At 31.5% G+C, this 17500-nt stretch overlaps 1 protein-coding gene across 2 annotated transcripts in view; it reads left to right on the top strand.

The window, feature by feature from the left end:
- IRSp53 (Insulin receptor substrate 53 kDa) overlaps positions 1–17500 on the top strand; it is a 167023-nt gene that overhangs the window by 15790 nt on the left and 133733 nt on the right. For both annotated transcript variants that reach the window (XM_035871079.2, XM_035871080.2), the window contains one exon: positions 1101–1397. In XM_035871079.2, the coding sequence (XP_035726972.2) occupies positions 1353–1397 (45 nt within the window). In that variant the 5' untranslated portion in view covers positions 1101–1352. The remainder of the gene's footprint in view (positions 1–1100; positions 1398–17500) is intronic.

The following is a 17500-nucleotide window of genomic DNA, read 5'->3' as shown; positions in this document are numbered from 1 at the left end:
TCTCTATATCTCTGTCTATATCTGTGTCTTTCTATACGCTTAGTGCGCATACTGGGTGTCCTTGCGGAATGAAAGTACCCTGGAAAATGTGACCTCTCGTTCGACGAATGAGTAATGCAAGTTGCCGGTTAGAAGTCTAAGAAGCTTAAGAAACCTGCCGAAAACATCTTTCAACGATTATCTTTAACGTATGACATTGTAAATGTTATAAATATTACGAAATTAAAAACAAAAAAATTATCTGTAAAAAGTGGAGCCTCTTTATAGAATTTCATTGAATTTCGATGGACGAGAAAAAAAAAAGAAGAAAACAAAAAAAAAAAAAATTGGTCTGCAAACTTATATAAATTGAATCCGATCGAAACCCAGCGCTTATCACTTTCAATTCGAAATCTCCGTTCTTTTTATTAAAGACGAAGAAGACTCATGAATAAAATCCATCGTCAACGTCTTCATAACGTTTTTATCTTTATTAAATGTCCGGACGTTAACGCGATATTATTACCCGATAGCGTCGGGTTCCTCGACGAGATAGAGAGAAAAAAAAAGGTCATGAAATTGTGACTCTTAAATGTGTCTCGAAGTGTTTAGCATAAAGAAAGATAAAAAAAAAAAAAAAAAAAAAAAAAATTGCGGCCATTTAGAATAGTTTTAATGTTATTTCAAGTATGGCGATTATTTGTGAGTATTTTGTCTTTTTTCTTCTTTCTTCCTTTCTTTCTTTTACTAATAATAATTTTTTAAAACGTGAAGTTTCTCTGTCTGCTGTATTTGTCGTGCGTATTTGTACGTCTGTTTATTCGTTTGAGAAAAAGAAAGAGAGAGAGAGAGAGAGGCAGGGAGAGAGAGAGAGAGAGAGAGCGAGAGAGAGAGAGAGAGAGAGAGAGAGAGAGAGAGAGAGAGAGATAAGAAATACAAATTCTTTCCTTTCTTCTTCTCCCCTTCTCCTCGATTATAAAAATGTCACGTCGAAATGTCAACAATGAACGTTTCAATTGGTAATAATCGATCTATTTGAATGAACTTCACGAGTCTCTTGGAATTTGGAAAAAGAGAACAAGCTGATTAACCGGGTTTTTTCTCCCTTTTTTTTGTTTCAGATCGAGAGAAAGAGAGAGAGAGAGAGAGAGAGAGAGAGAGGGAGAGAGAAAGAAAGAGAAAGAGAGAAAGAAAGAGAACGAAGAGAAACCACCAGGGAGAGAAGAGGAGCGCGTTAGCTTCCGATTCCGAGCGTTCTCTATATCGGGAAAGTGGAGCGGCCACGTGAAATCCGGTCTCTGGTGGACAGAAAAATATGAGCATCTCGTGAAACCTGTGAACAAGTGGAGTACACAGACCGTAGGGAGACGAACATGGAAACCGAGGAGCTCACGAGACTCGTCGACGAGATTTACAAGGTGAAAAGAAAAAAAAAACAATAATCAAATTAGAATTAACGAATTAAATCATTAGATAATATATTATAGCACCGAGAAAAGTGAGAAAGAGAAAAAGAAAGAGAGAATATAATAATAATAATAAAAAAAAAAAATAATAATAATAATAATAATAATAATAATAATAATAATAATAATAATAAATTTTCGAAGGGTTGTTTCTTCCCTTTCACGAGTAAAGTAAACAACGAGAAGGAAATACAATGTTTCTTTTTTTCTTTCTCCGACTCTTTCTCACCTTTGGAAACGTCCCCACATCTCTCTCATCTCATCCCTCAACCTTCCCCTCTCCTCACGATGGTTTGGCTCAGTGCCATAATTCCGTAGAGTCCCATGAAACGTGCGTGGCAAAGGTGCTATCTAATTTTGTATTTTCCACCGTGTTCAATTGCGCGGGAAAATTCGAATTCCACGAAGGCCAACACGGTCCGACATTATAGAGGGCTTTGTTATGTTAACACTTTGAAACGATTCCCTTTTGGTCTAGAAAACGATGGAATTTTCCTAGAAATCGTGCAGAAAAGAGTCTCCTCTTAATTTAGCTTAGGAAGTACATATATATATATATATATATATATTATATACGTATATTATATTATGTACGTACATATCCTTCTGTATACATGAACACGTATCTCTCTCTATATACATGTGTGTGTATGTGTGTTTGTGTTTGTGTGTGTGTGTGTGTGTGTCTATACTTACGAGAAAGGCTAGAAGCCCTTGCCACAGAATTTCCCGATAGTTAGCTGTCGCCTAGGAAAATTATCCAGCTAGCAAGAGTAAGAGAGAGAGAGAAAGAGAGAGAGAGAGAGAGATAGCTAGCTCTCGGTTGGTTAGGAGAGTAGCTCGAAGAGGGTTGGCGTTGAAAGGAGAAGTAAGGAGGATGAGGAGGTGAAAGAGGAGGAGAAGGAAGAAGAGGAGACGCGCGGAAGCGAAAATGATTAGACGGCAAGTAATCTTATTAGTCGTTCGGCAGTCAAGCTTTCCTTCAAACTGCAATCTTCCATCCCTTTCTCCTTGGCATCAACCTTCTCACCTCTGTCGTTCGAGACGACGCTATTATCTTAGGTGGATGTTGTTGCCTCTTATGTATGGTGAGACCATTGGCTGATCTGTTCTTTCTTTGAAAAATTTGATAAAATTGACTTGTTGTTCATTCCTTTGTAAACGATCATCTAATCGTTCATATATATATATATATATATATATATATATATATATATATATATATATATGTATATATATGTATATTAGGGGGGTCGGAAAGTAATGTCGCTTTCTTAAATTAAATTCAAACGAATAAATTTTTAACAAATTTTTATTTTTAATCACAATCAATTATCGACATGCGCAGAAACGACATTACTTTCTGGCCCCCCTAATATATATATATATTTATTTATTTATTTATTTATTTATTTATTTATTTATTTATTTATTTATTTATTTATTTATTTATTTATTTATTTATTTATTTATTTATTTATTTATTTATTTATTTATTTGCGAATACGATCGTGATGCTCGATTTAAATCTGTTTTGATTTGGAGTTAATGGTCGATTAGAATTTCTTTCTTTTTTTTCATTTATATATATATATATATATATATATATATATATATATATATATATTTCTTTTTTATTTTGATTTTCATTATTAACTTCTCGACAATGATTATCGTTCTCTTCTTGTCCCATTTTAATGATGTACCACGTACCAATTAGCTTGTATACATCGAAGAGACGTATATAGTATTTTGTTGTAGTATACTTTTGACGTAGAAATATATTTTGAGGTAAAATTTCTTAGTAGAGTGCAGAAGCAGTACTATTAGTGTTGTTAGTAGTAGTAGTAATAGTAATAGTAATAGTAGTAATGGTAATAGTTGTAGTAGGAAAGTATATCCGTACACATCTCTCTTTGCGATAAAATAGTTTCTTATCGATATATCTATAAAGAGGGAAGACGTTTTAACGATCGAAGTATCAACTCAAACAAAGTCGTTTCTCCATACTGTTATCAGCTTTTGTAATCAATCCCTTCAGAAAATTTATGATACAGTATCTCACGTAAAATATCAGAATATCGACAGTATTCTCTTCTTACCAATTAATAGGACTTCTTGTTATGGTTACAAATATATATATATATATATATATATATATATATATATATATATATATATAAAAGGCATACGAAAAGTCGAATGAACAAATGGTTTAATTAATTTTCAAGGACAATTAGTGGAAAGTTATCCAAATTATTGATTTTCTCAACTTTAGATATCTCTCTTTCTCTTTCTCTCTCTCTCTCTCTCTCTCTCTCTCTCTCTCTCTCTCTCTCTCTCTCTCTCTCTCTCTCTCTTTTTCTCTCTCTCTTTCTCTATCTATCTTTTCCCTCTTTCTCATTCTCTCACTTTCCTTTTTCTTTTCGATTAAAGTCCCGTTCATAAATTCCATCCAACGACAGAATGTTATTAACCGTAATTATCGACGTAGAGTTAGAGAGAGAAAGAGAGAGAAAAAAAAGGAAAAAAAAATATATATATAGTCGAATAGCATCGGAAATTCCATGGTTTTCGTAATTCGACGATCTGCCGATAGTTCGAAAAATACTTTCTATATGAGTTTGTATCGCTCATAATACGTCATTGACATGTATAAAATTTATTATATATAACTTAGTATAATCGTTACAATTAATTCGTCCATTTAACTTTGTATAAAGTTTAATATAAAAATGATGACGATTGATATTCCTGTATTAATTTTTTTTTTTTTTTTTTGATCGAATTAGTCGGTATTTACACAAGTATTAGCATAGTATTTACACAAAAAAGTCATATGACTTAATATCGATTTTTCTTTCTTCTTTCTTTTTTCCCCTTTCTTTTTTTTTTCTTTTTTTTTTCTTCTTTTTCTTGATCGAATTAGCCGGACAATCACAAAAGTGTTGAAAAGTGACTTGTATAAAATGATAAAATTAAATGGGATTTGAAAGGTCCGGTAATTTATAAACTAAGCCCCTTAATTTTCACGATATGAATATGACAATGGGAGGGTAAAGTGAGCGTTGGGTGGTGCGCGGTAAGGGGAATGGGGGAAGGGGAGGGTAGGGGTTGAAAAGCACGCAGACACGCGATAATGCGAAAGGTACGATGTTCACGCATGGCACGTGAGTCCGAGGGTGTTTCAAGGGTGGTTTAGAGGGTGATCTCGATCGTAGATCGGAAGCCAATTAATATCTACCGTGCATCTATCTCCTCTTCCAACCCCACTCCCTTCTCCCTCTTCTATCGTTACTCCTACCTATTCAGTCGTTTCCACAACGAGTCACCCGGTATATCCGGACTCCGATATCCTCGTTGAAACATAACCGCGCGTTTCATGATATATTCTCGCCATGGGGCTCGCTTGTCAACGTGCAGGACCCCATAAACTTCGTCAAGCGATAGCTCCTACTCACCCTTGTTATTTTTATTCGATTCGATATCGAGAAAAATGTCGACTTTCATTCATTCATTCATCCACTCATTCATCCACTCATTCATTCACTCATTCATCCATTCATTCACTCATGCATTCACTCACTCACTCATTCTTTCTTTCTTTCTTTCTTTCTTTCTTTCTTTTGAATTTTATTTATTTATTTTTTTTTTCTTTTTTATTTTTACAATTTTGCAGTTGTACTTTTAGATCGATAAATAAATTCGAGGATGAGTCGAAAAGTTTTTTAAGTATTTACTGATAGATATATTGAAAAATAAAAGACAAAAAAAATAAAAACGTTTGATCAAACGTTCAACGAGTGTCATTAATTATTACAAAGAGAAAAAAGAAAAAAAAAAAAAAAAACAAAAATACAAAAAAAAAAAAGAATAAAAAAAACCAAAATAGTCCATCGAAAAATTTATTTAATGCAAACAAACGAATAGATCAATAGATGGATGGATAAATAAATTATTATCGTAACATCGTAATCTAAATCATTCCTCTGAGAGTTTCTCAAGAGATTTAATGTGATGATGGATTAAAAAAAAAAAAAAAAAAAAAAAAAAAAAGAGAAGAAAAAAAAGAAAAAAGTTTTATTTCGAACGGTATTAATACTTCTCATTAGACGAAACTCCGATAGGAGCGATTCTTTAAATTTCGAATTATTGTCATTCACAGGGAGGTTTCGTAGTTTCAATATCCTCTCGACTCTTCTCGACTCTTAATCGTATAAAGATATTCCTCTTGCTTTTCATAGTTGGGAGGATGAAGGAAAAAGAAAAAAAAAAGAGAAAAAAAAAGAAAAAAAAAAAAAGAAGAAAGAATAGAGGTTGCTGTAGGCGATCATTAAAAAAAAGATACACGTGTCGTCGATCGTGGTAAACCGCAAGGAACGCGATAGAGCTTAGCACGTGTTCTAACGAGGGAGTTCTCGTTGTGCATGTTCATTAGGCCATTCATTATGACTACTTGTCGACGGCACCCTCTTAGTGGTGCCTGCTGTTGCCTTATATATCCTTTCTTAACGGTCGAAGGGAATAATTTTTAATATCTTCCATAGGGTGGTTTGGGCCGTCCAAACTCAACCCTTTTCTTCCCCATCATTTTTTCTTTCCCCTTTTATTTTTTTTCATCCCTCTCTCTCTTTCTCTCTCTTAAAGGAAGGGTTCCTCTTACTTTTCTTCCTACTTCATTTCCTTTACTTTTCTTAGATACTCGCTATAATTCGTCTTGATAAATGAATTTTTTTCTTTTCTTTCTTCTTTTTTTCTTTTTTCTTTTTTTTCATTTTCACTCTTACCGACTTTCTTCCTCTCTCTCTCTCTCTCTCTCTCTCTCTTTTTTTTTTTTCTTATCTCTTCCCTTTTCTGTACTTACTATTGGTCAGATCTTTCTTGGAAAAGAAAAAAGAAAAAAGAAAAAAAAAGAAGAAGAAGAAGAAGGAAAAATGAAAAAAAATTCATTACCGTGTCGCAATATGGCACAATGCCATTCGACCAAATCCTCCACCTACTCAACCTCCTCCAACCCCTCCCCGCCTCCACTTGAAATGTCTTTTAGTGCTCTCTAGCCATTGTCGAACCATAGAGACGAACACCGTAATATCTTTTACTTTTTATGAGTGAAACGAAAAACTCTGGACCGAATTATCCTTTGCATCGAGAGATTTATTTTTTCTTCTTTTCTTTCCTTTTTTTTTCTCTTTCTTTTTTCTTCCTCTCCTTCTTCTTCTTCTTCTTCTTCTTCTACTTTTTTGCTAATAAAGAATCTCATTTTTCGGCTTGGTTTTTATTATTATATTATATATATATATATACATATATTGCACGTTAAATATATTTATCGTAAATTTTTCGTTTGAAAAAAAGAAAAAGAGGAAGACAAAATAAAAAAGAAAAAAGAAAAGAAAGAAGAAAAGAGGAGAATAAACAAAGAAAAAGATGGCTAAGAAGATTTCTTATCACGCACGATGGAAATTGTTTCTATCGAAATTGAATATCCTTCGTCGAATTCATCGTAGTAAAAGAGAATTTGTATCGCAATTTAAGTTCGAAAACGTTAATACGAGTTTCCCCATCGTAAAACGTTGAAAATGCGGCAAATATAAAAGGTAGGAAGCGAGGGCGACCGGAGCGTCGGGGATTGTTAATAATGAAATCTCGATGCAATTTCGATAAAATATCGTTCTAGAGTTCTACGTTACTCTCTCTCTCTCTCTCTCTCTCTCTCTCTCTCTCTCTCTCTCTCTCTCTCTCTCTCTCTCTGTGCGTGGTTCGACGCGATTTCGAAGGACCCAATATCATTTACAGAGTTCTTTCTCTCTCTCTCTCTCTCTCTCTCTCTCTCCTTCTTTTTTTTAATCTCTCTTTTTTTATCTCTCTTCATCGCGTTGGTCTCGCGAACTAGGTATAAAAAAAAGGAAAAAGGAAAAAGAAAAAAAAAAAAAAAGAAAAGAACGAAGAAAAAGTTAATTATCTTCTTTTAATTTCACCGCTCTGCGGTAGCTAGCCGGTCGACAATGTCTCCGTGAATTTAATTAATGAGGCGTCCGCATGGGAATAAAGATCCGAGTCGATCGGTTTGCATGAAATTTCTCGGAAAATATAATGCAAAATTACGTTCACATATAAGCGCGCGTGCGTACACACACACATACACACATTCCAGAGATATAGAGAACTATATATATATATATATATATAGCTCTCTATATCTCTGGAGTCTCTTAATAAATTTAATTTTATATCGATCAAAATCATTTCACTTGTAACTCGAAATAGTCACCGTTTTTTTTTTCCCTTTTTTTCTTTACGTTTTCATTTGTACCCGTGTACGTATTTAAAAATTTTATCTCTTGTTGGAATTTTTCTTTGATAAAAGGTCTGACGAGATAAAAAAAAAAACATAAACAAAATGATAAAGGAAAATACATGAGATAACAATAATTGTAGCTTGGTCCCGGGTTTTCATATATATTTTTTTTTTCTTTTTTTTTTTCTTTTTTTTTTTTTTTTTTTTTTATGAAGATTATTATATTCGATTTATAATTTTGTATTAACAATGGAAAGTTTGTGAGGAAATTTTTTTTACAAACTTTTATAGATATGTATATATTTATTTAAAATTACAATATATATATTCTCTAATATATATATAGTTTTTTATTATATATACTAACGAAAAAATATGTATATATATATCTCTTTATTTGAACAATCATATTTTATTGGATTTGATTTGTCAAGATAGACACGAAATCGAGTCACGATTTTTCTATTTACAAGACCAGCTCCCAAGATCTCCGAATCGATAATCGAACTCGAAAGGAATTTTGAACGGTCTCTCTCTCTCTCTCTCTCTCTCTCTCTCTCTCTCTCTCTCTCTCTCTCTCTCTTTCCTCTCGTTCTCTCGCAATCACGGAATGACGTCAATTCTCCTAGTGATTTCGTTCGATCGGAATGCGAACCTTGACGTCTCGATGTTACTGCTGCGTTCGTTTTGCGCTCGATAAACGAGACGACGATAGAACGAGCAATCGATGGTTCATACGAGCACGTTATCGAGACAACACATTGTGGTCATCCGAGATGGGATACGCATCGTTGAGAATGGAAATTCAAAACGAAGAAAAAAAGAATTTGTTCGAAATTTATATCAGGATTTTTTTTTTCTTTTTTTTTTTTTTTTGTTTTGTTTTTCCCTACTAATGATCTTTCAAATTGTTCATCCGAGGAAATTTCGAATATTGATTTTCATTCTAACCTTTACTAATCGTTCATTGTAAACAATTCAATTTAACTTACAAATTAATTCAATTAGAAATTCGTTATAATATCTTCCCATCTAAGGTGTGGACGTAAATTAGTTTGAGAATTTCTAATCAAAAGATTCTTCAAACTTTTCTTCGAGGTTCGTTAATCGTTTGAATTATTAATTTAGCACGTTTCAATCTTAGACATTCCTTTTAATTTTTCTTCTTCTTCTTCTTCTTTCTCTTTCTCTTTCTCTTTCTCTCTTTTTTTCTTTTCTTTCTCTTGTCTTTTTATTATCTTAAGAATTATCTTAAGAATTTCTAAAATAGACGATATTAAAAGAATTTCTTTCGTAGGTTAATTAAAAAATTATAATCATTAATCGATGGTATTTCAATTATACGTACGAGTATACCAAGATCAATAGATATTTTCTCTAATATTTTCTAACGTTCCGTCGTACATTTTTTTTCTTTTTTTTTTTTTTTTTAGATTTATTAATTAATTCAATTCTACGAAAATAGTTTCGTTTAAATTTTAAATGGCAAAGGCTACGACTAAATCGATTTCACGTTTATCGTGTCGAAAGTTGAAATTAATTAATTCAATAATAGTGATTATTTTATTAAACGATACATCGTCAATTTTAAACGTATCGTTATGCTCATTGATTTTTATCTTAATTATAGCTCATTTTTATTTCAATAATCAATGACGACGTTATTAATCAATGACGACGGAATTTCATTGAATTTTTAAAGTCTAACGTAGACATATAAATGTGTCGTCGATTGAACTGATTGATATCGAAATTTAGATTGGTCAAGAAAGATGAGGACTTGAAGGAATGCAAAGAGGGACGGAGGGAGGGTGGAAGGGAGGGAGGGAAAATAGAGATAGCCGATGATGGTCGATCGAGAAACGAGTAAACGTCGAAGAAACTGGCTACTCGCCAATTATAATTTTATCTATTCAGGGGATGGCCTTCCGTTCAGGGACGTTTCATGTAAATTCGTGGAGCATGTCGAGTGAATTTATAACATTTAAAAAAGAAGAAGAAACGAGAGGGAGAAAAAATAAAAACAGAGAGAACAAAAAATAAAAGGAAGGAGCTACGAATTTTTACCTTTTACGCATATTTTTTTTCTTTCTCTCATTGTTCCTTTTTTCTCTTCTCTTTTCTCTCTTTCTTTATCTCTCTCTTATTTATTTATTTATTTATTTATGTCTGAAGCGTTTTTGTACGTGCGAGGAAACAAGATTCTTGTAATATCCTCGAGTTTTATTTAAATAATAATAATAATAATAATAATAATAATAATAATAATAATAATAATAATAATAATAATAATAATAATAATAACAATAATAATAATAATAATAATAATAATAATAATAATAATAATAATAATAATAATAGAAATAATAACAACGATGATGATGATGATTATGATGATGATTATCTATCGAATAGTTTTTTCATGGGGATAGTTGTTTATAAATGTTATATATATGATAGAAAAATGTAACTTTTGCAATCGTAAATTAAATTGCAAAAATTACTTAAAGTAAAAATAATAATAATAGTAGTAGTAATAGTAGTAGTAATAGTAGTAGTACTAATCATTTACACAAATAATGATGATGATGATGATGATGATAATAATAATAATAATGATAATGATAATAATAATAATAATAATAATAATAATATTTTTTTTATTCATGGGAATATTGTCTATACGACAATACGTAGGAAAAAGATTTATGCATCCAAGCAAATAATATACTCGATAGCAAAAAGTATGTTTGTCCGTGAGTTTAATGATTATTCGTAGGTAGTATGTAAGTACGCTCTGCCTACCATCGTCGGTAGGCGTAGCAAGAAAAAGCACTCGAGTGGAGGCACTCTTAACGCGTGATTCCAGCCATTGTACCGCGAATGCTTTCTTTGCACATTCTAGCGATAAAATAGATGTACACATTTTATGACGTTACGCGTGGCGAAAGGCACGGATGAAGAAAAAAGGAAAAAAGAAAAAGAAAAAAAAAAAGAGAGAAAGAATATGCTCTCTTCACGACTATGTCAGACGGTTAATGTGTTTCGATGGACTCGAATTTTTTTCCTTTTCTCTTTCTTCTTCTTCTTCTTCTTCTTCTTCTTCTTTTTTTTTTTCTTCTTAACTATAAATTTTTATTAAAGCGATTATTTGTAATCATAGAGTACTTCATATGACGAGAAGAAAAAAAGAATTTCAAATTCATACACGTCTAGAATTTTAAATGTAATTAAATCTTAAATATTTCGCTTTCGTTGTTTAATATATTATAATTTGATTTGTTATTGAATTAGAAAAGAAAAGAAAAAAAAAAAAAGAGAAGAAAAGGAAAGAAAAGGAAAAATATTACGATAACAGAATTCTTTAGTGATATAATATTTATTTAATAGCTATGCTATGATATTATATTTTTTTCTCACGAGTTTCTAAAAAAGAAAAAAAGAAAAAAGAAACGATATATATATATACAAAAAAAAAAAAAAAAAAAGAAGAAAGAAAGAAATAAAATAAATTATGTAATTAGTTAATAACCGACTCTTTATATGGGATAATCGACGTGAAAAGAGAAAAACTAAAAGAAAAGAAAAAAAAAGAAAAAAAAAAGAAAGAAAAGAAAAAAAAAAAGAAAGAAGGTTAATAATATAGAGCGAACTTTTTCATTACTTTTCGAGGAAATCGTCGAATTGCAGGGAAGTGCACGCGTGCACGCCGCGGTGCAAGCGTGGTAGCGAAGTGGATGTTTTCCTGGCTTTAGGAATTCCATATGAATATTTATGGGAAGCCATCTCGACCTGGGCGCGGTGGATGGAATTCTATTCCTCTCTCTTTCTCTCTCCTATATATACTAGATTCTTCTCTCTCTCTCTCTCTCTCTCTCTCTCTCTCTCTCTCTCTCTCTCTCTCTCTCTCTCTCTCTCTCTCTCTCTCTCTCTCTCGTTAGCCCGGTATCTACCTTCTCTTTCTATCCTTACACGATACGTCTATCTCTTCCTTTATTCATTATAACGCGTCATAGTAAATTTTCTTCCATGGAATATCGTTAAATCCCAAGAGGATGCGCGGATGGAAATGTCCGGCGGACACACGGAAGGATGAAATAAAAGAAAAGAAAAAAAAAGAAAAAAAATAAAAAAAAAGAAATAAAAAAAGGGGGAAAGAAAAGAAAGAAACAAAAAAAGGAGAGGTAAAGGATAAGAAAAAAAAAAAATTAAAAAAAAATATTGTAAGAAAAAGAGGCACCAATTCTAATTTGCTTTAAGTTTTATGTTTCTTTTCTTTCTTTTCAATTTTTTTTTTTTTTTTTTTTTTTTTTTTTTTTTTTTTTTTTGATTCTTTTATCAGAACTATCTCCTAAAGGTAGAGAGGCTTCACATAAATGATTTCCAATAAATCTCAAGAAATATTTTTTTCAATGATCCAACAAATATTGTAATGGATGTACGACCATTTTTTTTGTTTTGTTTGTTTTTTATTTTTTGGTTTTCTTTCAATCTAATATTTCCTTCGTAAGTTTATTTTTCAGTAAAGTTGTAATTTTCCTTTTTTTTTCTTTTTTTTTTTTTTTTTCTTCTTTTTTCCCTTCTGTAATACACAAGGACGATCGAGATAAAAATGGTTAGAGGAAAGAAATCGTGCGATATAGTTTTAAGGGATTTCGCGAAGATACAGGGATTACTGTGCGAATGGAAATTCCTTAGAAAGAAACGAGAGAAAGAGATCGATAGATAGATAGATAGATAGATAGATAGATAGATAGATAAATAGATTAGATAGATAGATAGATAGATAGATACGTGTTCGATCGTATAGAATACGCGTTGGAGCCTAAGCCTTTGCGAATTTACAACCGAATTCTATGCCATAGGAATCGGCCAATTGAATCGAAGTTGGCTAAGAGAATTGGTAGTAGAGAGTATGGCGGGAGGGGGATGTCACTTTATTTGATATATAAATCTGTCGAACAAATATACGAAAGAAAAAGAGAAGGAGAGAAAGAAATAAAGAGATAGAGAGAGAGAGAGAGAGAGAGAGAGAGGGTGAGGTGGGGGAAAGGGAAAGGGAGAGAGTAACGAGTACCGTTGTATCATCATGTCATGAACTAAAATACAATTGCTTTTTTACGTTAGAATAGATATTGGTAAATCGTAAAGTCGAAGTACCAATAGCATTTTATTATGTTACAATGTTCAGGATTAATATAATTGTAGTTTAGTAGTATATATATCGTGGGTGGACGTATAAATGGTGACTTTTATGATATGATCTTATGCCAGCTTTAATAATAAGTATTACTAAAACTTTAATATAGTCGTATGGGATCAAGGTCTTTCGATATTTATCGATATTTCCTGCGTTTAATTTTATTTCTCTCTTTCTCTCTCTCTCTCTCTCTCTCTCTCTCTTGCTTTTTTTTTTTTTATAACATCGACAAGACTCCTGTCATTTCTTCGAGTTGAAATAAAAGATATGAGAGGGGGAGAGGTAAGAGGGAGGGAGGGAGAGAGAGAACGTTCGTTTGGCTAATACGTCGTTTGATTTTAATGATTAATTTTTTCAGATCGCATAAATCATCGTACAAATTCATCGTACGATCGCGTAAATCAACGTAATTAACGTGGTTATTATTACGTGATCTTTTTAATTCACATTCATTTACGCTATCGCGAATGAAATTAAAAAGGGTCAAGATTATTAACGGCGTACTGTTGACAACAGTAACAGTTTGAAAGTTTTTTTTTTTTTTAAATCATAACGAATGTCATTGAAAATCGAGAGAGATTTATCAGTGCTCATCGATCGCGCCAAAGATAATATTAATTTCGATTGTACGTTATAATTGAGTATCATTTATTTGCGACGATATTGTGAAGCTTCACGTGAATCGTTTCTCATTTTATGAATGAAATAAGAAGAAGAAGAAGGGAGAAAAAAAAAAAAGAAATCTTTCTTATTTAGACATCGAAACAAAAACATTTTATCACGATAATAATCGATAAGATTTTATTTTTATTGAAAAAGAAAAAAAAACGATAATAAAGGAATAAACAACGAGATAAGAATGAATAAATAAATAAATAGGAAAAAAAAAAAAAGGAAATAATCGAATTATTTTACGTAATAATAATCAATCATTTGGAATTTGTTGAGTTTGGATAGTCGAGAAACGATTTAATCGGGTGGCAATTTTTTAAACGATTTAATTTACGATTGGGATTCGAGGAAAAAGAAAAAGAAGAACAACAACAAAAAAAAAGAAAAAAAAAAAAGTAAAGAAAGAAAGATAAGCAAAGTAGAACAATTTTTCTCGACGGATCCCTCTCGTTACGTTACGTTTTCTCTCGATCAAACGAGATCGAAGATTCGATTTGCTCGCGAGTCGAGTTTATTCGATTGGTATTCGTGCTCAAGGATTATAGCGACGAGAAGAGGACAAAAAGAGAAAGAGAGATCTAACGTTTTAAACCGTAAACGGTCAATCCGATATCAACTCCCGCAAAAGTTGACTTCTGACGAACTATAATATAAACTGGTTTTCCTTCGAAATATTTTCTTTCGTTTGCCGACGGTGAAAACGTTTTATGGTTGCAGTACGCGAAGCATAACGCAAACTTATGCATCAGACCATCGTGGCATCTCATTACTAAGAACGAACATTTCATTGACCAACGTCATTATACTTTCACTGATCTACTAGATCATTTTTATATGCGAAATAATCCAAGTCTCATGAAAAATGTTCATATTTGATATTCAACTTTTACATTCGATCGATGGATTCTAAAATATTACGAATATTTTTCTCCCTCCTCCTCTCTCTCTCTCTCTCTCTCTCTCTCTCTCTCTCTCTCTCTCTCTCTCTCTCTCTATCTATCTATCTATCTATCTATCTATCTATCTATCTGTCTATCTTTCTCTCATTCTCTATCTATCTATCTCTGTTAGATAATTATATATAAATAATTGATAATTATAATCTAAATGCATAAACAAATTTTTACTATATATTTTCATTTCTTTTTTTTTTTTTTTTTTTTTTTTTATATCATTTATATATCATTTCATACAAATTATTAATTACCAATGACTGTACAATATATATATATATTGTGTGTGTGTGTGGTAAACAATTTTTAGATATATTTTAATTCTTTCTATAGAGAAATTATTTTCATTTTATACGAATTTTTAAAAACAGATTTCTTTTCTTTTTTTTCGTTTTGCTCCGTCTCGTTTCAATTTTTTTGATATAAAATTTATCTTAAAAACGAAATATTTAATGAGAAACGAGAATTTGCGAAGGAGAAAATTCTTCTTGAAGAAGATATTATATAGTTTACTAAGTTGATCTGTTAATTTTTTTTTTCCTTCTTCTTCTTTTTTTTTTTTTTTTAATATATATATATATATATCACCGGTTTTCATCTTATTTAAAATTTTTTTTCTCCTGTTCGTAAAGAAGAGAGTAAAAGAAGAATGGAGAAATGGAAGACTTGCTATCGAAGCGTTATTATCGATCGCTCGGAGTACTGTGAAATTTTATATCACCGTCTGCTTTTAAATGCCGTCTCTTGTCTCGTTTCTTTTCGTCTCGTCTCGTCTCGTCTCCGCTTGTCTCGTCGTAACGGTAGCAGCCAACGGAGAAAAGGACTCTTTTGAGGGCAAGAGGAACATCCAACCTTAATGGGGAATAATAACGAACGTGGTCGTGAGCGAACTATACCTATTTTATGAGAAATACCAGGGAACATAACAGGGACGTACATATATATACATATATATACATCAAACACACACAGACATACACGTGCGCCAGTATGTATATATATATATATGTGTATGTATATATGTATATATATATATATATATATATTATATATATATTATTATTATATATAATATATATATTAATATATGATTAGTCTTATAATACATTAATATAATGTAGTATTATATATGTATATATGTGTGTGTGTGTGTGTGTGTGTGTGTGTGTGTGTGTGTGTGTGTATTATATACTTGTAGTAAATGCTGGATTGATTTTTACAAACCGAGTTTTTATTTTTATCGTGGATCGATATCTATGGTTCGAGTTATTAAATTGACGTCATTGGTTAATAAGATGCACCTGTGTACTATCTCAAAAAGAACTATAAATTCATTGTTTTTTTTTTCTTTTTTTTTTTAAATTTGTATTCATATGTTTCCTTTCTCTTATATTTTCATATGTATGTACGTGTATATGTATGTATATATATTTTCTTTTTCCCCTTTGACATTCATATGTACATATATTCATACATATATGTACACACACACACACATATACACACATGCATACGTGTGTAGATAGGTAAAAAAAAAAAAAAGGAAATCTAGACGTTTCATTAAAAGCTCGAATAAAATTTTAATTAAACACTCGTTCGAATGCGAATTCTCTTTCTCTCACTCTCTCTTTCTTTCTTTCTTTCTTTCTTTCTTTCTTTCTTTCTTTCTTTCTTTCTTTCTTTCTCTTGAGGTACATCGCTTTTATTACTGCATTTCTTCTTTTTTTCTTTTCTTCCATTCAGACTTGTCTCCTCCCTGTCAAAATGAATTTTTCTGGATTATAATATGTCTACCATGTACCAGTCTGTTTTGTCCTGATTACGAACGGCATTTGGTTTTCTCATCTAAGCGAATGTTTTATGTTCTCAAAAACACAATTTTGAGATATTGATAAATATCATAAATTTAATCGTTACAAAATTATATTATATTGTTATATTGTATGAAAAATATATTTTTACTTTTGTCAAAATTTTTAGAATTTATATTTAAGTATAAAAAAAAAAAAGAAAAAAAAATTCATTCTCGACGATTAGTCCCAACAAAAAAAGAAAAAAAAAATAAATAAAGGAAAAGAGAAAAATCTCTCTCTTTCTCTCTCTCTCTCTCTTTCTCTCTTAAAAGAGTATATCTGTAAGATCGATCAAAACTTTCACAAGGTTTAATGTATATTTCTCATGATTAGAGGATGATACTTAGATACACACGAGCGGATTTCAAGCTGGATGAGAATTGATTTTTATGATCGCATTCAGTTTATAGACGAAAGGATAATAGGAACGTTCCGTTATGCGTTCATTCGATTATACGGCCCTGATCTTGCGGGGATCCGCGTTTTAATGGGCAAGCTGTTGTCGATCTCTCTCTCTCTCTCTCTCTCTCTCTCTCTCTCTCTCTCTCTCACTGAGGCGAAAGCAACTTTCTCGTCGGTCTGCCGACCGATCTTTCGCTTCTTCGAGTGAAGAGTTCCTCGACGATTTTATACTAGAGAGGTTTTTAGCGTAACTTCTTTTTTTAGCCTATCAAGACGGTCGCCATTTTTCTCTCTCTCTCTCTCTTTCTCTCTCTCTCTCTCTCTCTTTCTCTCTCTCTCTCTCTCTCTTTCTCTCTCTCTCTCTTTATTTTCACCATTCCATTTGATTTGTTTTACTAATTTCTTTTTTCAATTTTATTTTTGTTATCATTATTATTGTTATTATTGTTGTTATTAATATTATTTTTTTTCTCTTTTTCTTCTTCTCCTTCTTCTTCTTCTTTTTTTTTTTTGTTCTTTTTAAATATTTTTTATTAGAGCAAACTTTCTCTCTTCCTATGATGATTATCGTCGAACGATTATTACGAGATTTCTTAACGAGGACGTCGAGTAAAACGTGTAACTTCCGTCATTGTTTGTGCAGGAAGTAGTTTATTTGAATTCTCAATTTATGGGTT

This window comes from Vespa mandarinia, chromosome 1 (genome assembly GCF_050613455.1).
Source record: "Vespa mandarinia isolate Hongniang chromosome 1, ASM5061345v1, whole genome shotgun sequence".
NCBI classification, from domain to species: domain Eukaryota; kingdom Metazoa; phylum Arthropoda; class Insecta; order Hymenoptera; family Vespidae; genus Vespa; species Vespa mandarinia.
Note: the sequence above shows the minus strand (reverse complement) of the source record. Positions and strands in the feature narration are given on the sequence as shown.